Here is a 22,959-nt window from a genome sequence, read left to right as displayed (position 1 = left end):
ACATGTTAAATTGTTTCAAATTTTAGGTAACGAATGTTAAAATTAATTATTAATAAAAATTAGACTTTTTCATATAAAAATAATAACTAAAAATCCTATTATTTGATTTTTTATCTATAGATACCTTGGTCTTTTTAGCCAGAGCTTTTTGTCAACCTACGACTTTTTTTTTGTAAAAGTAGTTTGATTTTATAAATCTTTTGTGCCATATATAATCTATACTGTCAGAACAAAGTAAACTGTAATTTTAAAAAATGTATATTTCTGTAATATTATTACGGATAAAAATATTAGTATAAACTAAAAGATAAGTCTAATAGTATTATTAGTGTGAAATTATAAAACTTAAAATAAATAAAGGTAGTAGAATGATTTTCAGAATTTGAAATTATTAAAAATTTGAAAAAAAAATTAAAATTTTTAGAATTTTTTAAATTTGAAATTATTGGTAATTAACGTTATAGAATAAAATTTTCAATAAGTAATTTTAATGAAGAAATTTAAACAAAAGTACTATTATAAGAGTTTTTTTTATTTTTATTTTGGTACGATTTGAATTTTATTGGTATATTTTTATTTTTTTAATTAATTTAATTTTATTTAAATAATTTAAAATTTTTTAATTTAAAATTTAAATAAATATAATTTAAATTAATCATATAAATACAATAATACGAATATTTTTTTATTAAAATTAAATTAAATTATTAATTTAAATTTTAAAATTTATTCTATAACGTTAATTACCAATAATTTTAAATTTAAAAAATTTTAAATTCTAATTTTTTTTCAAATTTTTAATATTTTTAAATTTTGAAATTTATTCTACTATCTTTGTTTATTTCAAATTTTATAATTTCACACTAATAATACTATTAAGTTTATCTTTTAGTTTATATTCTTATCATATAATTTTACATTCTCAAAAAAATTCATACTTATTTTAGTCTACAATCCTAACATTACTAAAAGGCCCAACATATTATTCGCCTTCATTAACTTATAATTTAACACTTCTAATTTATCCACTTCCCAACAACTTCTGTTCCTTCTGAATTTCTGTTTGCGAGTGTCAACACCGCTGTTAGGCGTCAAGCCTCCAAGAATCCACGCATCTTTTGTATCTGCTGAAAAATTTATTGTTCAGCATCATAGCATAACCCTTTGGAAAATTCTGTAATACTAACAGCAAAAACATCATGTCATGCTATCCCTACGTGGCATGCTGAAAGATAGATGCGTGTATGGTAAACGTGTGCCATAGGTATGGTATTTATGTTCACACATCATGTCATGATATCCCTACGTGGCATGCTGAAAAGTGATGCGTGTATGGTAAACCGTAAACATGTGCCACAGGTATGATATTTATGTTCACACTGTCAAAAAATGTCAAATATCTAAATTTTTCATTTTTTGTTAGTGGTGTATATGGGTCGGGTTATTTTGGGTTTGGTTTAATTCAGATTCGACTCAAAATATAAATTGGGCCTAATTTTTAGATTCTAACTCAATCCTAAATTCGATGAAATCTACTCAACTTTGAGTCGAATAAAAATCGGATAAAAATTAAATCTTTAGCATGTAAAAATCACCTAATCTTCAATCATTAATCCACAATTCACATAATAAAATTCAATTAAAAAAATATAACAAGAATCAACTCTTCTCTAAAATTAAAGTATAACCATAATCAATACTAATATTATCTAATAACACTAAATATTTAAATTAATACAAATAACACAATATTATACATTAGTCTAAAATCTTATACATTTTAAACATAAAATATTAACTTATAATCTTATAATAACTAATAACACAAAATATTAAAATTTACAATATTTAAATTCCATATAAAAATAGCCATAATCTATCATTCATCATTTTTAGATGACTAATAATATTTAAATTCCATTCTTGCAGATTACGTGAAATCCCATTTTGCATATTAGTATTAAAAGTGTACAGATAAAAAATATACAAATAACATTTAAGAGATTACAAATGTTTGTTACTTATCCGTTCAATCTAATTTTCAAGCTAAAATTATTAACAACAAATTTATAATTACACAATAAATTTCATAGATTATAAAGTGTTCTAAAATATTTGATATAATTATTCATATTTATTTTACTTTTATTTATAGTTCTACATTTTTTATAACCTTATAAATTAATATAATTATTACTTTTAAATCTAGACTATATTCTTCATGGAACAAAAAATTAATTAAAAAAATAAAAACCTAAAAACTCAAGATGGTTAACCACGACGTTGACAGAAGCCGACGACCAGGACGACAAGCCATTATAAATTAGTGAATTAAATAATTATAGCAAAATTCAGAATCCAAAATTGAATTACATACAGGCATACAACAGCCATTACAAGTTTATAACAATTATAACAAAATTCAGAATCCAAAATTAAATTACATAAGCAATAGAAGAACTGAATTAACCAAATAAAGAATTCTGCCATATAATTAACCAAATAAAAAAATTAACTGAATTTAAATTAGTAGAAGAACTCTACATCAATTCATATAATTAACCAAATAAAAAACTCTGCATCAATTTATATATTTAATTAATAAAATAAAAAAATAATTGAAACTCACCACGACATAGAGGCAGAACAGATGCAAAACAGATACAGAGAAGGCGTCTAGGTCACAATAGCAGAACAGATGCCCATCGACGTTGACAGAGAAGTTTTCGATGACCAGACGAATAGACGATGCCGACCAGGAAGCTTCGGAGTTCAGACGACCAACCGACAACGCCGCTGACAACAGCTTCGATCCACGACGATGATTTCTTTCCGCCCGTTGGAGATCCTTCTGCCCGGTGATACCAGCTCTGAGCCGGCGTCGATTGTGGTTGACTAGTAAGGACGGTAGCCTTCGATGGACTTCGATGAAGATTGGAACTTGGAGGCAAAAATTAGGGTTCAGGTGTGGCTGTGTGGTGGCTGGTGAGTGTAATGGGGTGAGATCTTTGCAAGAGCATAAGGGGTTGGGGTCACCAGGTACTGGGTTGAGTGGGTTCGTTAAGTTTATTTTTTATTTTTATTTTTTTTTGCGTCAAAATGACACCGTTCGGGCCAATAGCAAAAAACCGATCCTTTTAGAAACTCGACCGATTTGGTCAGTTCACCGATTAACCAACGATTCGATTAGGGGTGACAATGGGTAAGATAGGGTTTGGAGCCAACCCTAACCCTACCCGCGGGTTGAGAATTTTATATAAACTCAACCCTACCCTACCCGTAGGTTGAGAATATCTCAACCCTAACCCTACCTGTTCTTAACCTGTGGGTACCAAACCCTACTCGCGGGTTACAAAAAAAATGCAATATTATTATATAACTTGATAATAATTTAAAATAGAACTGTCTTTTATGGGAAAAAAAAGTATTAAATTATCAATTAATAATCTTCTTTTAGTGGCTAAGAATTTTTTGCATTTAGTGAGAGATCTTTAGTTCAACATCCACTTGAAACATATTTTTATATAAGTATATAACATATACATATATAGGATGCGGGTTGGTCGGGTAGGATTGAAGCTCAACTCGCACCCTACCCGACCCGCACGAAACTCTACTCGCACCCTACCCTACCCGCTGCGGATCGGGTTGGCAACCCTACCATGACCAGGTGGAGTCGGGTTGGGTACCCGCGGGTAGGGTACATATTGCCACCCCTAGGTTCGACCAGTTTTTTACCAATTTTTCGCAAGTCGGTTCTATGATCAACCGGACCGATCAGATGACCAGTTTTCGATTAATCCGATTGAACCAGTCAGTCCGGTCCAATTTTCAGAACCTTGATTCTCACATTCTCATATAAGAATGTCATTTTTATATGATACATTCCCTATATATATATATATATAACATTTTAAAAAAAATAAAGCAACAAAATAGAAAAAAGATGGAATTAGGAATGACCAATACATCTGTAAAATTAGGTAACCTTAGATATTACCCACGATAAAAGATTTAACAAGACCAAAAAGCATTTTTACGATATGAGACGAGATCTGCCTCTGCAAATAAAAGGGGACAAGAGTAGATGTACCTGTTCGATGGGGACCCATCAAATTTTTGCGAAGGGTGAAATTTCTAAGATATCTTCGTTTGTGTATACATTGTGTTTTAATATGATAAATTTAGCTTAATTGTATTGAATTATATTATAATTGTATTAATTTTTTTAAATGTTTTAAAGATTGATATCCACTTATAACTCTTTGGTTTGCTTAAGCAAGTATCAGGGTTCAAAATTCATCTTGTACATACAACAACTCATTGAATAATGACAAACTCTTAAATAAAGTTTCAATCTACGACGAATTAGTCATTAGTCTGTTGAATTGGAGAATACCATAAAAAATAATAAAAAATATGAATATCTACGGGTATCCACCTCTCCAATAAAAAAATAAATAAAAATCCATAACAAAAATGAGACAAGGACAAAAAATATTTTCCTAAATAGAGCTCAAGATGAAAATCTACCCATGATATCCATTTTCATCCCTAAATGAAATATAATTATAGAAGCAAAAAGATTGAATGATTTCAAGGAGCTTTTTTCGTTGGAGAAAAAATAATCTGGATCTTGAAGGACCAGGTTGTAAACTCAAATAATAAAAAATACATAGGTTAATTTACAAATAAAGTAGAGTAACAGTTGGGAGAAATTTGGAAAAAATTTAGAATTTCTTATTACAAGAAAACACCAAAATCCATTAACAGGTAGGGTCAAGTTGGGTTGCTTCGTTTGGAATCCATAGAAGGAGACAGCACTTTACGGGGAGATCGAGTGATTGAACGGCGCGAAAGCATAAATCGGAATCAATTTGATGTTCCCCGTAAAGAAGGCAATGTACTACATGGGACAACCAGGGATGCAGGTACGTTGTATCCATGACGTTGAGAATAATAAAAAATTAACGGTGCCCAAGAATTACAATGATAAATTTTACGATATCAAACAAAAATATATTTGTTTATTCTTGTGCACTGTTTATTATTCTATTTATCATTTTTAATACATATTTTATTATAATTTTTTATAACAATTTGTTCCTATTAAAAATGACAAATTAAATAAAAAATTAATTATAAATAATAATAAAAATATAACTAGTAAAAAGTTAGAACTTACAACAATAATAAAAATAAGATTACTAAAAATACTTAAAAAAATACTAAAATATATTATTTTATATGTTATTTTTAATTTAATAAATAAATATTAACTTTTATTATAAAAATAATACTTAAAAAGTTGTCAATTTTTATATGGTATTTTAATTTTATAAATAAATATTAATTTTTATTATAATAGTAAAAAATTATAACATACTACAATAGAGTACTATAAAAAATATTATATAAAAAATACTAAAAGAAGTATAAAAAAATTAAATATATTTAAAAAAATAACATTATAATTTAATATTATACTTTTTTAATAATTAACTAATTATCTATTTAAAAATAATTTTAACTAATATTAACCAAATAATATTCATTTTATCAAAATCAATTTTAGTATAAAATTGCTAAACATAGATCATATTGGCATAAACTCACTACCCAAAATCAATTCTACAAAAAAAACTTTCATTCAAATTCTTTGATAAACGTTAATCCAAACAAACACTAAATCACCTATGCAGGTGCTTTATTTACTAACAATATTAATAGCTTCTATTACAGCCTGAACCTCATTCTAATTTTTCTTCTCATACTCAATTACATCTCCAACCTTCTTGTTTGATTACACTAATTAATATTTGTTTACTTTAATAATGCTCTCTATTATTAATTTTTTGTAAAGCCATCTTTTTTAAATTTGGTGTAAATTCAAATTATAATAACTTAAAAAAAAGACTTACAAATATTTTATATATACCAAATTCCAAATTATTATAATTTTTAAAATTATTTGGAATTTATTAAAAAAATATATATAAAGTAGTGTTTGATATATCAATGTAGAAGATAAAGTTGTATAGGAGGATATAAGTTTTATTAAAATATAAAGTAGTGTTTGATTATTGAAATATGGAGTAATTTTTCGATGGACTGTGGAGAATAACTCAGACTGTTTATTGGGATATAAATTTGTATTATAGAATTTTTTAGGTGGGATGTAGGTGTAGCTTATGTTACAAAGTAAAAAATAAATAAATTCGTCTAAGAAAATCGATCATTAAATAATTGGTCTAATCAAACAAATTTAAATTGATCTGCAAATACATTAAACTTTGAATCAAAACTAATATTTTTAACGATTACTGTATAAATATCATCCCAATCCTTTGTTTGACGTTTTGTTTCATGATCTTTCAACGTTTTAAAAAATAAAAATATTTTCTCCGCAGAAAACATTCTCTGATTTCAATGATATATTATTTTAGAAAATTCTGTGATGTTGACCGCAAAAATAATCATGTCATGCTATCTCTGCGAACATATTGGAAGGTGGATGCTTATATGGCAAATGGCAAATGGCAAATGGCAAATATGTGCTGCAGACAGGACATTTATTCTCAAACTGTGACAGCTAACTAAATGTTTCATTTTTCGTTTTCTGTCCAATGAGGTTAATTACGAATATTCATATTGTTACGTAATCAATGGAACGTTGATTGGATAAACATATAAATAGGTTTTGTGAAAATAAAAATGATGTTAAATAATCTATTGTTAAATTTTGTGATTTTTTTTAAAATAAATTATAATTTCTAAAATTAATTTTTTAACTCTAAATATTAGGTATATTTTTTTTTGAATTTTTGGCAAATTTATTGCGTCTGTCAGTTAATCTCACTTCGAATTTTCGTAAATAATTGGCTGACTCAAATTTTTAAGCTTCGCAACGGATAATGATAATTATTATCATTAATTTTAAAGTATATAAGAGTACACGAAAATACACAAAAATAAGTCGTATTTTTTTTTGGAAGAAATAATGATTATTTTAATTTATAATAAAAAAATTCTTGTTAAATAATAAATATAGCTTATTCCCTGTATATTTCTGAAGACGATGACAATGGTTGCTATTGTCTGTGTATTCCTATGTACTCTTGGGCTATTTTTGTTTTTGAGAACAAGACACTGATAACAAGACACAAATAACAGAAACACAGAATTTTATATTTTTATATTTTATTTGGTGATAAACTAGAACAAATTATAAAAATCTAATTTATTCTCATTTTTTTCATTCAAAAAATTTGAGAAAAAATATAATAATAAAAATATAATTATAAAAAATTAAGAAAGATAAAATAAAAAATAAGTCGTGTCTCTTATTATCTTTTTTATTAGGATAGATACAAAATACACTAATTTAATATCTTTTGATATAATGTTTCTGTCTATATCTCAAACATAATTTTATATTTCTGTATCCTATGTGTTAATGTCATGTCTCACTAAACAAACATAACTTTGGAGATAATGATAATAGTTTAGAAAGGGAAAATTTGGATGAAGTTCGTTAGGAGTGCGACAAACTCCTCCTAAAAAACGCATTCTAGAAATCAAAATTAAAATAATTTGTTTCAAAAAATAATGTTTTTTTATTTATTTCAGAAAATCCTCTCTTTTTAATATTCTTTATATTTTAGGTAAAATTTCATTGTTGCAGATTAGGTGAATTCTCATTTTACAGCTTACACATAATTAGTATTAATAAATGTACAAAACAAGAAAATAAAAAATAGCATTTGAGCGATTATAAATATATGTTATCCGTTCAATCTAATTTTTAAGCTAAAATTGTTAAAAATAAATTTATAATTACATAATAAATTTTGTAAATTATAAATTATTCTAAAATATTTGATATGATTATTTATATTTATTTTAATTTTATTTATAAGAAAAAATTTAAGGGATTAGCAACTTTGTTAAATTCTGGTCGGCATGTAATCAGTAAAGAAAAGTGAGTCATTGGATGAAATTTCACACCTATTTCACACCATTAAAACCATTATTGATAGCTATAAATCACAAAATTGCTGCCCCTAGCATTTTTCTATTTATAATTCTATATTTTTTATAAATTTATAAAATTATTATTTTTAATATATATTTTTCCACAAATTTTGATACAAATAGTATTTAGTCCCCTCCACTACCCACCGAGTGGCGAGTGCCCGGCCAAAAGGCCTTTCAAGTTTCAACTCAATAGTCACACAATTGTACTCTCTCTCTTTCTCACACCCACATTTCGTCGTAATTCCCCGATGCTCTTTCTTCCTCACTCACAGTGATTCAGGTGTATGTCACCTTCATACTCTTCTTTCCAATGATCAGAAAATTTTCCCTCTTTTTTTCGTTGAAGAAAAGCTCAAATAGTTTCTTAATTTTGATCATTTCCCCCTATGTTTGATCATTCAGGGTTTTTTATTTTGATCAATGGGTTCGACGGTGGATACACTCCCAGCTAAACGTCCCGCTCCAACTGGTATTCTTCATTTCCTTGTCAACCGTTTTTCTTTTTTCGTGTAATCTGCCTTGAATGTTGATTGCCAGGTATAGTCAAATGTATGTTTTGTTGTGTTTTCAGTTGCATTTTGTTTTTGATGTTCCTCTTTAGTTAACCGTTTTCTGTGGAATATTAAATTCCTCTGTTGAATTCGTGAGTATAGAACTTTTTTTTTGTTTTCTGTCAATTTATTTTGGATTTTTCCAATTTTTATGGATATATATTGTGAATTGTGAATTTGCTGTTGGTATATAGGGTTCTATAAGTCAGTTTATGCTTAATAGTTGCCTCGGTAGTGGTGAAAAGTGGAAACCTTCAAAGATAAGTACTTCTGATTCTGAGAATGAATTGAGGGCTACGTGTGTAGAAACTAGAAGTGAGGGTCAATAGTAGTTTTGGCTTCTTCACTGTCGTTGGTTGAGATTTCTCTGGTATGATGATGGGTGGATGCTTGTGCTTTGGATTGGGCTTTAAGTGGACAAGCTAGTCCACATTTTCTTTGTTGTTTGAAAAATGTAAACTGGTGAGTTTTCTAACATTAACACTTATAAATTTTTCGGTTTGGTTAGGTGCCGAATGGAATTTAATCAACAATGATCATTGGAGTTTAAGTCTTTTATCTCATGTGGGTTGCATTTGGAAGGGAGACTGGACTGAGAGACAAAGATTGAGAGACAGAGACTAAACTAAGTTTTTGTATTGTGTTTGGTGTAAAATGTACTGAATTGAGTTATGTTTTAGTATTATGTTTAGTTTAAGATAAATTTGGAGATTAAATGATAGATTTGGAATTTGAAAAGTTAAATGAGGGTATTTTTGAAAAGAAATGTTATTAAAGTTTTAGTATTCATCCCCAAAAGTTTCTGTCTCCTGTGTCTCCACTTTCTGGAGGTACTGAAGGGACTGAAATTTTGTGTCCTGGGACTGAAATTTTAGTTCTAGTTTCTTGCCACCAAACACAATACTGAGTCCCCGAGTCTCAGTCTCCGCCTCGATACCCTGATGTATATGCCCGTTTTGTCAGTTGGCATTGCATCATATTCAGTATATATCGCTTGGAAGAAAAAAATATTTATGTAGTTTACCCTTAGTATAGTTTTTCTAATCTCTCCCGTTAGTGATTTCATAATTTTCTGTGTTTATATGTATACTGCAAGCTGGTCAATTTTTATTTATTTATTTGAGAAAAAGAATAATGCATTAATGGGTGTTACTAGTGCATGAATTTTGACTTGATATATTCATTTTTGGAAACCAGAATATTCTTCTGAGGGACACAAAAGACTGAAATTGTCATCTGATGGCTCCCCATACTCAAATGTTGTGGATTACAGTGACCCATTTGCAATATCTGCTGTTCTGAACCGGCTTGACAGTGGGGAATTTGGAAGTGTCACGAAGGACATAGAGGCCCTCAGAGTGCAGAAAATGCAAATGTTGGGACCATACTTTGCAAAATATCCTTCCCTGATCAATCAATTATTGAAAGTGGCAACTAACCATACTGAAGAAACTGTCAAATTGGAATTTGAACCAGTTACTAGTGCACATCAGGGTGTGATAAAGTTGGAGGGTGGGCAAATTAAGAAGAATGTTCCTGCAGCCCCAACATCTATCGTAATTATTGATTCAGATGATGAGGATGATAATGATAAAAATTCTGATCCTCGATTTCATCAAGTAGTGTTACCTGCACCAGTAAGACCATCTCCTGCGCTGCAGATGAATGTAAGTGTTTCCTTTGCTTTTGTAATTCTTTGTATATTGCTACATTGAGAATTGAGATAATATGTATTGGCATGCTGGAGCTTTTAGTAGAAATGTGTTTGTACCCTGTTTACTTCAGTGCTGAGTTGATTGAAGTGGGTTTTCATTAGTTGTGCAACTGATAAAGTTGAAAAATGAAATACAAAAACAATGGGATATCTAGATTTGTAATTTTAAATTAGTAGTAGCTTGTACCATCCTATTTGTACCTGTGTTCTCCTTACTCCTACTAAGCACAACTTTAATGTTGAAATATGAATAGTTTGTTATGATATTTCCATTTATATTTCAGAATAGTTCAAACTCATTCATTTGGATTAATGGGTTAGGACTATGATAGCTTCCTTTATAAGATTCTGTGTATGCAGATTTACTTTGTAGCTGCTGTTATTTAGCAGATGCTGTTTTTCTAATATGCAAGTTATTTCAGTGACATCCATTGCCATTTTATGTGCAATAATGCTTGATAACAGGGTCATGCTTCCATTGAATTCGATGAGAAAAGTAAAGTTCCAAAAATTGAGAAAAGTCTGGATGGTCAAGATACGAGTCCCAGAGACAAAGGTATCTATGTTGGTATACAGGAGGAAGAAGATGAGGTTGAAGAGAAAGATGATGGCTTAGGTGATATTTGGAGGGAAATGTCAATGGCTATAGAATGTTCCAAGGTATGAATTATTGATTTTTTTTCTTCTTATCTTTTGTTTTTCAGAAATTGAAACTGTATTTGTCCAGTTAGTTTATGTTTAACTATTTGGGTACAATTTCCATGTTATCTCGCTTGTGGTGCTTTCCTACTACCTGTCTTAAGCTGGAGATATGGGGAATAAATTGATATTAAAAAATTATGGTCTAATTCTTTCTGAGTAAGGAAGTTGTTTCTTAGCACTTAGCATCATGACTTGTTAATGCACATACTGTAAGAAATTTTCTGAATGTTGTTATTAGCTAATAGAAATTATTTGGTTTTATTGTAGAGACAAGAAATGGATAGTGAATGTGATTTCTGTGTATTGAAACCTTATAATTAATGGAACATAACATTAATACTCTGGCACTTGATGCTCGGTGTTATACATGCTCTATTCATCATACACATATGCAAGTCTGCTATGGCATGTATATTTAGAGTATGCTGTTATTTTTACTCCAGAAATTTTTTTGTCTACATGGTAAAAGGTTGTTTGTGTTACGAAACCAAGATTGTTTCATGCACAGTTGTTAAGATGCAATCTTGCAAGATTGTTATTATTCTGGGATTGCCAAGGAAGATCATAAAATCATTGGAAACAAAGAAGCAACCTCGTTTCTCTATGTTTTTCATAAGAGAAGGGGCCACTTGGCCTCTTTCTCTCATCTTCCCCTAGTCCTTGTGCAACCACGTTCAACGTCAGCTGCTTCAAACTTGTGTTCTGTTCTGTGTTCTTTCATCACCTTAACGTCGATGAAGTCAAAGGATATGGTGACATCAATGATGTAGATGGAGACTGTGGAAGATGATAAATTTGATTATCATGGCCTTGATTTTCTATGTATTCATCATTCTAGTAATTTGGATCTCCTTCATTTGTTTTAATTATGTTTTAAGCTTATGTGTTGCAATGATGTAGGCGAGTTTTAAGTCGTGTATTTCCACTTGAACTTTTTATCATTTGAATGTAATTTTCAATTTAAAGTAGGATCTTTGATCTGTGTTACAATTACACAGTTTATGTGTTTCTTCCCTGGTTAATTTGTGGTCCTGCTTGCTATTTATTAGAGAATGATGCTACTCTATCATGTACATCAGATTACTTTTTGGTTCTAAATTATACTTATTATGGATGTCTTTTGGAGTTTCTTCAATACTAATTTTTTCTTGTAATATAGCAGCGTCTCTATCTTGCTATTTCACTAACTTGTTAATTGTATTTCTATTAGGATGCTTCTATGGATGTGCTCGATGAAGAAGAGGAAAAGGAGGAAGACTGTGATCATTCTTTTGTTTTAAAAGACGATCTTGGTTATGTTTGTCGTGTATGTGGGGTTATCGAAAGAAGAATTGAGACCATATTTGAGTTTCAGTACAAGGTTTGTCTATTTCTCTACCTGATTTATTTAATTATTTTTATACATATGGTCATAGACACTTGGTAAATTTATGAAATTGAGAATTTAGGCGTGGGACTTGAACTTAGATGCATAGATTGAATACTTGAGCAGTGCATGGCAACATGAAAAGTGAGACACCTAGGAACTCATTTTGTTATAGGGATTCTAGACAAAATATGCTGAATTTGGTGACTTTTTATGTTTGATTCTGATAGGGAACCAATATTAGGAGTATCCATGTATCTCAACTGCTAAGATAATATAGCAGCAGAGGGTAATTATTTTGTTTTAGGCAAGAATCAGGATTTGGTAAACTGAGAAGGACTGAACACTACATTTGCTCAGAGCAGTGTTATTTCATACTGTTTTGTTTTCTCTGGCTAACTATTGCCTTGATATTTAGCTCAGTAAATCAAACCATAGTGCAGTGGTTGTCGTGTGCTCTTTCTCTTCCCTATTTCTTTACTCTGTTGCTAGCTATTAGATTCACCTTAGTTTTGTTAGGCACCCTTTACCAAACCAACATCATTTAATAGGAGGTAGTCAACTTGTATCATGTGGCTTGCTCAACTGATTTGTAAAACATTACCTCATTCATAATACTAATGATATATGATGAGTTATACTTGGGGACAAGAAGAGTTAATTTGATTATTTTATGTTTGTTTTGATTTGATTGCAGGTTAAAAGGAGTACAAGGACTTATGCATCTGATTCATGGAGTTCCAAAGAGAAAGCTGCGATGCATGGGATCCACGTAGCTGAAGATGATCTTGTAGTGACTGATATTTCTGCACACCCGAGACATATGAAGCAAATGAAGCCACATCAAGTCGAGGGATTCAATTTTCTCGTGAGGAACCTCGCGGGTGATAATCCTGGGGGTTGCATCTTGGCTCATGCTCCTGGATCAGGGAAGACTTTCATGATAATTAGTTTCATGCAAAGTTTTCTGGGCAAATATCCCAATGGTAGACCGCTAGTGGTGCTTCCCAAGGGAATACTATCAATTTGGAAAAAAGAATTCCAGAGATGGCAAGTTGAGGATATACCACTTCTGGATTTTTACAGTGTGAAGGCTGACAATAGATCTCAGCAACTGGAAGTTTTGAAAAAATGGAAGGACCAGAAGAGTATCCTTTTCTTAGGATACAAACAGTTCTCCACAGTTGTATGCGATGATTCCACCAGCAGAGCATCAGTAGACTGCCAGGAGATATTGCTTAAGGTTCCTTCTATTCTCATTTTAGATGAAGGGCACACTCCAAGGAATGAGAATACTGATATCATGCAGTCCCTTTCCAAAGTTCGAACACCTCGAAAAGTTGTACTGTCAGGAACTTTATATCAGAATCATGTGCAGGAGGTGTTTAACATCTTAGATCTGGTGCGGCCGCCAAAATTTTTGAAGATGGAAACTTCTAAGCCTATTGTCAAGCGCATTTATAGCAGAGTGCATGTACCTGGTGTTCGAAACTTCTGTGATTTAGTCGAACATACTTTGCAGAAGGATACTGATTTCAGAAGAAAGGTGGCCGTCATTCAAGATTTGCGTGAGATGACAAGCAAGGTGCTTCACTACTATAAAGGAGATTTTCTGGACGAGCTTCCTGGTATGGTTGATTTCACAGTGGTGCTCAACCTTACCTCTAGACAGAAGCATGAAGTTGAGAAATTGAAGAGGCTTTCCAGGAAGTTCAAAATATCTTCTGTTGGCAGTGCTACCTATCTTCATCCTAAGTTGAAACCTGTTGCTGAAAAATGTGGTGAGAACTCCATATCTGATAACATCATCGATGAGTTGATTGATAAATTAGATGTGAAAGATGGGGTGAAGTCAAAATTCTTTCGCAACATGCTCAACTTGTGCGAGTCTGCTGGGGAGAAGCTTCTGGTTTTCAGTCAATATCTCCTACCTCTGAAATATTTGGAAAGGTTAGCAGTAAAATGGAATGGATGGAGCCTTGGCAAAGAAATTTTTGTCATCTCAGGAGAATCAAGCCCTGAACAACGTGAGTGGTCAATGGAAAAGTTCAACAGCTCGTCTGATGCCAAAGTCTTCTTTGGCTCAATCAAGGCATGTGGGGAGGGCATATCACTGGTTGGGGCATCCCGCGTAATCATTATGGATGTTCATCTCAATCCATCAGTTACTCGCCAAGCTATTGGCCGTGCATTCCGACCAGGTCAGACAAAGAAAGTCTTTGTATATCGGTTGTTGGCAGCAGATTCTCCAGAAGAGGAAGATCACGCTACTTGTTTCAAGAAGGAGTTGATTTCAAAGATGTGGTTTGAATGGAATGAGTATTGTGGTGATAGCGCTTTCGAAGTGGAGAGCGTCCCTGTGAAAGAATGTGGTGATTTCTTCCTCGAAAGTAATTCATTAGCTGAAGATGTTAAAGCTCTATATAGAAGGTTAGTACTCAATCTTGCTTGATTATTGCATCATATATTTATGCAGTTTCTTTTTCTCTAACTTCATGTTGTTTATGTGTATCAGGTAGGTTTTAAGGCAGGTTTATGTGTAAGAAGTCTTCTTCTCTGCTCCACTGTTGGTGCACATTCTTGTTTACATCAGTTCATCATATAGGACACAGGTTTTTTCTCTAATATTTGTCTTGTTTGTGTATGGCAGGTAGATTCTTGCATGCAGATAGGTTTTGAACAGGGAGAATCCTTCATGTTCTCTCTGGTTCTGGGAGTAGGTTTATGACGGTCTTGATCAGAAAAAATGGTAAAATCACCGAATGAAATAGTTTTTACTCTTTAGCTACAATTATGTGATTTTGAACCCCACTTTGAGCTGGGAGTTCCGTGCTCTTGATTTAATATCTGAGCTTGTTAATATGAGTTTTTTTTAGCATCTGTTGATTATTTGTTTTTGTTTTGAGATTGTACATGTCTATTTTTGTTTTGTTATGATTATATGCTTTTTCTCAAGTTCTTGATGATCTCTGTGTCTTAAACCAGTTAAAATAAAAGAAAAATCAGGTGAGATGCTGTAGTTTTAAAATTAGCATAATAAGACTTATGTGTTATAATTTTGTCACTTGGTCCTTGTTCAATTTGTCAACCAAGCATGTATTGTAAGTTCTGGTTATACACCAAAAAGCACAAATCGATGATCCCTAACGAGATTAAGGACAAGATTGAGGATGGAAAGAGGATGTAATAAGAATGGCGCTTCTTATCTTAAACTATTATAATATGAATTAAAGTCGGTTACGGTTTTGCAAATTTAAAGTAAGTTGTATTGTTTTAAAGAATAAAACAGTTGCCTCGTAATTTATTCTTAATTTAGGTGTACATTATGATCGATGGGAATGAAAACAAGTTGCAATTGCAAATTTCTTTTTGAAATGTATGGGGATGGACACTCTACACCTACTCACATTTTTCTTTTTCCATCGTTCATCACTTATTTTATTTTTTTGTTATTTCTTTTCATGACTTACGAAAATAACCAAAATTTTTACGCAAACAAGATAAACCTATTTGCACAAATATAAAATAAGAAAAATTGAAACATGAAAAATAAGAACAAAAAAGAACGAAAGAGGAAAAGGGACAAAAAAGTAAAAAAAAAAAGAAAGAAAAATAATGAGAAAAATGAACTCAGTGCATGCAAAAATAAGGAGGGCAGAAAGCTATTAGAATGAGCGTTTGGGGGGAGTTATTTGATACTAGAATGAAAATGAAGATTTGTTAAGTTTCTACATGAATAGAGATTTGCTTTTATTCTTTGGACACTTGTTATAATTTTATGACATAAAATACAAAATAATCTTTTATTTTATTTATATAAAAATTTAAAATTAGAATTATAGTTATTATTGGTTTTGTTATTGTGAGATCTAGATAATATTATTATTATAAAAGTGTGATAAATAATACATGAATAATTTTATAAAAAATACTATTTGTCCTTTAAAATTTAGTCTTTAGTCAATTTTTTAATTTAAATAATATTATATAATTATTTTTTAAATTAAAACACATTTCTATTTTCCAGGTAAACACATTATTAATTAAATTTAGTTTAGGTCTTATCAACTAAAATTTTTCTAACTTTCTCTCAATAAAATATAAATTACTTTTTATTTTATTTTTTTATTTTTTCTCTCTCCTACAGTAACGCATTATCAGTTTATCACCGTTGACCGTTAGGCATCCAAGGTTCTTTTTCTCCTCAAGTCTCAAATATTGTTTCAAGTACATTCATTCACTTTGATTTTTTTTCTTTATTATTGTTGTTGTTGTTGTTGTTGTTGTTGTTGTTGTTGTTGTTGTTAGAATATAATTAGGATCAATTAGAATCAATTAGCATTATTTAGTATATCTGAATATTTATTATAAGAGATTACGTCTTTTTTCTTTCTTGGATTAATCTCTCTCTCAGTCCAGAAATTGCTAAGAGCGTGATATGGATCACTTCTGCTTCAGATTTGTGGAACGGTCTGAAAATTCGCTACTTGCATGGAGATGTGTTCAGAGTTGGTGAGTTGAAGGAGGAGTTCTATGCTATTTGTCAAGGTGATTCCACTGTCACTACTTATTTCACTAAATTGAAATCTATTTGGGAGGAATTAGAAAATTTTCGTACAATTCCTAACTGTTTGGCTTGTGTTAATAGTTGCAATTGTGGACTGAAAATTGTTAGAGATTATGCATCTGAGGAGTGTGTTGTTAAATTTTTGAGAGGCTTAAACGAGCAATATTCCACTGTCAAGTCTCAGATCATGCTTTTAAAGCCTTTGCCTGATGTCAATACTGTCCTGGCCATGCTAACACAGCAAGAACGCCAGCTCCATTCGAATTTCATGGATACTAAAATAGTTGCAAACTCCATGGAAGTGCAACACTCTTCGAGCAACAACCTTACCTCAAGAGGCAGAGGACGAGGCAGAAATTCAGGACGAGGTACACAAGCTTCTAAAGGCTATGGCAGAGGGTATACTTCCAAGCTGTGCACTTATTGCAACCGAATTGGTCATTTGGTTGATAATTGTTATAAGAAGAATGATTTTCCTGCACACTTGAAGCAGAAATCTGCAAATCATATCAGCACTGAAAGGGCAATTGAGGATTCCAGTGCTGAGCTAATTGATTCTGGTCAAGATGATAAGAGTAATGAGACAGTGCTTGTCTTGACTCCTGATCAGAAGGAAACGTTAATAGCTCTGCTCCAGCAACTACTCATGACAGCTCCAACTAGTGTGAACCACATTACTTCTTCAGCCACCCTCACTCAACCAAAAGGTAAACATATTTTGAGTGCATGTTTTCATAAAACCTCTTGGATAATTGACAGTGGTGCCATTGATCATGCTTGCTATATCCAAGAATTTTTGAAAACCTTCTTTCATATAAAACTAGTTTAAATCAATCTACCTTATGGTTCCAAAACTACAACAAATATTTGTGGTACAGTGCAATTTTCAGACACTTTGATCCTTGCCAATGTTTTATTCACCCCTCACTTTAAATATAATTTAATTTCTGTTTCAAAGCTCACTAAAACATTGCATTGTGAAGTCAGATTCACTGATTATTCTTGTGAGATACAGGAACTTCCCTCCTTGAAGATGATTGGGCAAGCTGAAGTGGTTGGAGATCTCTATGTGATGAATGCAGAACCAGTAACATTACCTTCACCAAAATTCTATACAGCAAGATATAGGAGCTCTTTGGCATGCTAGATTAGGCCATTTACCATATAGCAGAATGATAACCATGAAAAATAGTTTTTCCTTCATTAAATGCATTTCTCAGTCACATGTTTGTGACTCATGTCATTATGCCAAACAAAAAAGGTTGCCCTTCTCTATAAGCAATACACATTCTGTTAATGATTTTGATTTGTTACATATTGATATTTGGGGGCCAATTTCTGTTCTGTCCATTTCAGGTCATAAGTATTTTTTAACTGTTGTTAAAGACAGAACCAGATTCACATGGCTTTATTGCATGAAGTTAAAATCAGAAGCGAGAAAATTAGTTCAAGATTTTGTTCAACTTGTACAAACACAATTTAACAAAATTGTCAAGCAAATTAGAACTGATAATGGTTTGGAATTCAAAATGGAATCATTTTATAGTTCAAAAGGCATTGAGCATCAAACCTCTTGTGTTGAAACTCCACAACAAAATGGTGTTGTGGAGCGCAAACATCAACACATCCTCACTGTTGCTAGAGCGCTTTTGTTTCATTCATTTGTCCCAAAATGTTTTTGGCACTATGCTGTACAACATTCAATTCATTTGATAAATCGATTGCCTAATGCCTTCTTAAAAAATATGACTCCTTATGAAGCTCTATTTCATTCTAAACCAGATTTAAGTGAACTTAAGGTGTTTGGTTGCCTTGTATTTGCTTCCACTCTCACTGTTGGAAGACGAAAGTTGGATCCAAGGTCCAGAAAATGCGTTTTTCTAGGCTAAAAACTAGCACTAGAGGTTCAATTTTGCTTGACATAGAAACTAAAGAAATCTTTATGTCTCGGAACACTGAATTTTTTGAACAACATTTTCCTTTCAAAACTGTTTCAAGTAATTCACACTCCACTGCACAACAATCATTCACACCTGCAAATTCGGATCCCTTCTTGGATTTGTATCCTATTTCTGCATTTCATCCTAACATTCATGACACTCCATCTTTAGCAACTAATCACGCAGCACCTGACATTATTCCTCATACTGCATCATCTACTGCATCTTTGCATGACACTCATACCTCCAATACAACTCCTAATCAAGTTACTCAATCTGCCACCATTAATTCACCACCTTCCATTCCTGTTTTAAGACGGTCTGAAAGGGAACGCAGACAACCATCTTATCTTCAGGACTATCACTGCTTCAACTATCATTTACATAGAGATCCCATCCAAACTGTCCAATTATCTTCAAATTGTAAGTATCCCTTGTCTCACCATTTGTCATATGCATCTTTCTCTCCAAAGCACCTGGCCTTCACTCTTGCCATCATTAACAACCCTGACCCTAAACACTACTCTGAGGCTGTCATGCATAATTGTTGGAGAAAAGCTATTGATGCAGAACTTGCTGCTCTTGAGCAAAACAAAACCTGGACCGTTACCTCCTTACCACCTGGCAAGAATGCAGTTGGTTGTAAGTGGATCTTTTGCACTAAATTCAACCCGGACGGAACTGTTGAATGGCACAAGGCTCGACTAGTTGCTCAAGGTTTTACCCAAATTCCAGGGTTGATTATATTGACACTTTTAGCCCAGTGGTCAAAATGAGCACTGTTCGAGTCTTTCTGGCCATTGCTGCAGCAAAGGACTAGCATATTCATCAACTTGATGTTAACAACGCCTTTCTTCATGGCGACCTTCATGAAGATGTATACATGAAGCTTCTGAAAGGGTTGAAATGTTCTGATCCCAAGCTGGTTTGCAAGCTAGACAGGTCTCTTTACGGTTTAAAGCAAGCGAGTCGTCAATGGAATCTCAAGCTCTCTGCTGCGTTAACTGAATTGGGGTTCAATCAATCTGAAAGTGATCACTCTTTGTTCACTAAATCTAATACACATGGGTTCACAGCAATTTTGGTGTATGTAGATGATCTTGTTCTAGCTGGTGATAATTTGAATGAAATTCAACATGTCAAGCACTTTCTGGATAGCAAGATCCAAATTAAAGATCTTGGCATTCTTAAGTTTTTTATTGGAATGGAGGTAGCTCGGAGCAAAGTTGGAATTTCTCTTTACCAAAGAAAATATGCTTTGGATTTGATCAATGATTGTGGCTTGCTTGGAGCCAAGCACGATTCTCGTAGTACCTATAAATACCCTTTTATATTGTATCATTTCAGACAACTTAAACAAACAACTTGAATATACTCAATAATACACAAATTCTTTCTCCAATTTAGTCTCTTGTTTCTAACATGATATCAGAGCCATAGTATCCTCCTTGAAGAAGATATGTTATTTTTCTTTTGGTGAAATCACCGTATTTTTTACACTTTTCTTCTATTCTATTTTTCTTGTCTTTTGTCACTTCTTTGATGCTTTTTCACCTCACCGACTAGCCTATTCTCTCCTTCTTGTGTCCTTTCGAGTCGAATGATCAAACGCCAATGTCATCTGTTATTTTCCTATTCTCATGAAGAAATCATATAGTTTTTTCTCTCTTTCGGCAGTTCTGTCTGTATTCTCTCGTGGCAGTTCTGTCTGCGTTCTCTCGTGGTAGTTCCGTTTATGTTCTCTCGTGGCAGTTTCGTCTATGTTTTCTCGTGGCAGTTCCGTCTGCGTTTCTTTCCGGCAGTTTCATCTGCACTTCCTTAAGACAAGCGGCAGTTCCGTCTGCGCTTCCTTCAGACTAGCGGCAATTCCGTCTCGCTTCCTTCAGACAAGCGGCAGTTTCGTCTGCGCTTCCTTCAGACAAGCGGCAATTTCGTCTGCGCTTCCTTCCGTCAGTTCCGTCTGCGCTTCCTTTAGACAAGCGGTAGTTCCGTCTATGCTTCCTTCCGGTAGTTCCGTCTGCACCCGTTTTAGAGAGTTTATGCATTTTTTTTCTTTTTTCTCTTTATTTCGTTGTTTTAAATAAATTTCAAACTCAAGTTGTCACTTGAGTTTGAGGGAGGATGTTAGAATATAATTAGGATTAATTAGGATCAATTAGCATTATTTAGTATATCTGAATATTTATTATAGGAGATTACGTCTTTATTATTACGATTCTCTTAGTACCTATAAATACCCTTTTATATTGTATTATTTCAGACAACTTGAACAAACAACTTGAATATACTCAATAATACACAAATTCTTTCTCCAATTTAGTCTCTTGTTTCTAACAATTATTATTTTCATTTATTAATTTATATTAATAGATTAAATTCAATGAATCCATAGAAATAACAACCTGATTTTATGCACAGTTAAGGTGAAAGAGAATATATATAACACATCTAAAATTATTTAAATATACATGAAAATATTTTTTTTCACACATCTAAAATCATATAAATAAAATTTAAAAATAAATTTGAATTTTTTTCATACATTACTCAATAAAAACACGTCTAACATATTTTATTTTATTATTAGTTGAATTCTTTATTACTTATTAGAACACTAACATTTATTCATTATAATTTTTTTTATTTTTTGATTGTTTGGTATTTTAACTAATTTTACAAACTAATTAATTGCGTACAAATATAACACATCTAGAATAATATAGTCGCACACAAAATACTTTTTGAACACATCCAAAAATCAACTAAATAAAATTTATGATTTAAGAATGAAATGTCATATCTCATTTTATTATTAGTTGACATTTTTCATTGTTTAGTTGAACATGAACATTTATTCATTTCAATTTATTTAAATTTTTGATTGTTTGGTATTTTAATATCTTATTTATTAACACATTTAAAATTAAATAAACAATATAAACACATCTAAAATTAGATATTTACACATTCAACTTGCATTAACATTACAAACTCCGAATCAAATAGAGGCGTGAAAAAAATAATCAGCACTAGCACATCCATGAACTTAAAGAAAGAAAACCATAAACACATAAAAAATTAAATGAACAATATAAATACATCCAAAATTAAATAAAAAACAAAATCATAAACACATCTAAAATTAAATGATCAACATAAACACATTTAAAATTAGGTATTTGTACATTGAAAATACATTAACATTACAAACTAAATCCTCTTTGTTACTTGCACCAACCTTCATCAAAGTTTCAATCTCTATGCCCTCAGCTTGTTCAAGTTCATGCCTTTAAATCCTGTTCAGAATTTTTCTAAAAAAAAAAAAAGAGAGAGAGAGATCTAAACATTCTAAGAATACTCACATTCCATTCAAATTCACATGTGAACTTAAAAGGTGAATGAGATTTGGATATTTTTCATCTTTGGTATATATATAAAAGAGTGAGTCTTTTAATACAGAACAAAAAGGATATCTCGGGATCTCTTCAAACAATTGAATTTCATTAGTTTTCACAAAGAAAAAAAATTTTATATAAAATACTAGAGAAGGAAGGCGGCGCAGATGACGAAGCGGCGATGAGGAGGAAGGTGGCGTAGAGGACGAAGTGGCAACGAGGAGGAGCACGGCGACAAGGATGGGCGCGGTGCGGAAGAGGAAGCACGTCGAGGATGAAGGCAGCGCGGATGGCGAAGTGACAATGAAGAGGGAGGTCGTGTGGAGGAGGATGCGGCAATGAGGAGGAAGGCGGCGTGGAGGAGGAAGCTGCAACAGGGAGGAGCGCGACGACGAATGAGAAGTGTATGTGAGGTGCAGTTCTGGATATTACGGGTTTAGCTTGTTGAAATCTGATTTTTTTTTTAGGGTTTTATTTGAGATGTGTTAGGAATTAAAAGGTTTAAAATTGATACGAAAATTTTAAAATTGAAATTTTGAATTTTAGTTTTACTTAAATTAATTTTTGGATGTGTATTTAAATTTTAAAAAATATTAAATCCATTTGGATGTGTTTGTTTTAATTTTTTTTAAATTAATGTAATAAAAGACTAAATAAAAAAATACTTTAAAGAATATCTAGTTGAAC

General features: G+C 31.8%; 2 protein-coding genes across 8 annotated transcripts; both read left to right on the top strand.

Moving 5' to 3' along the window:
• The first annotated feature begins 8,179 nt into the window (after positions 1-8,179).
• LOC107613102 (protein CHROMATIN REMODELING 35) lies at positions 8,180-15,325 on the top strand. 7 transcript variants are annotated; one of them, XR_002352968.2, is made up of 8 exons: positions 8,180-8,319; positions 8,440-8,506; positions 9,786-10,255; positions 10,768-10,962; positions 12,215-12,364; positions 13,068-14,800; positions 14,886-14,940; positions 15,021-15,325. XR_002352968.2 is itself a non-coding variant. In XM_088496280.1 (8 exons), the coding sequence occupies exons 2-7, from the start codon at positions 8,458-8,460 to the stop codon at positions 14,911-14,913; spliced, it is 2,625 nt and encodes an 874-aa protein (XP_088352406.1). In that variant the 5' UTR covers positions 8,180-8,317; positions 8,440-8,457; the 3' UTR covers positions 14,914-14,940; positions 15,021-15,325. The 7 variants fall into 7 exon arrangements, 6 of the variants coding, with proteins under 6 accessions (XP_088352406.1, XP_088352410.1, XP_088352407.1 ...); XM_088496280.1 differs by having other exon boundaries at positions 8,180-8,317; positions 13,068-14,804; positions 14,890-14,940; XM_088496284.1 differs by having other exon boundaries at positions 14,886-14,909.
• Positions 15,326-16,399: 1,074 nt separating this feature from the next.
• On the top strand, positions 16,400-18,212 carry LOC107611531 (uncharacterized). The gene is made up of 3 exons (XM_021108971.2): positions 16,400-16,918; positions 17,019-17,644; positions 17,953-18,212. Exons 2-3 carry the CDS (start codon positions 17,125-17,127, stop codon positions 17,985-17,987), a joined length of 555 nt encoding a protein of 184 aa, XP_020964630.2. The 5' UTR covers positions 16,400-16,918; positions 17,019-17,124; the 3' UTR covers positions 17,988-18,212.
• The last annotated feature ends 4,747 nt before the right edge of the window (positions 18,213-22,959 follow it).

Source organism: Arachis ipaensis, chromosome B8 (assembly GCF_059453495.1).
Source record: "Arachis ipaensis isolate K30076 ecotype BB chromosome B8, ASM5945349v1, whole genome shotgun sequence".
In the NCBI taxonomy this organism is placed as follows: Eukaryota; Viridiplantae; Streptophyta; class Magnoliopsida; order Fabales; family Fabaceae; genus Arachis; species Arachis ipaensis.
The sequence above is the reverse complement of the archived record's forward strand: the minus strand, read 5'-3'. Positions and strand labels throughout refer to the sequence as shown.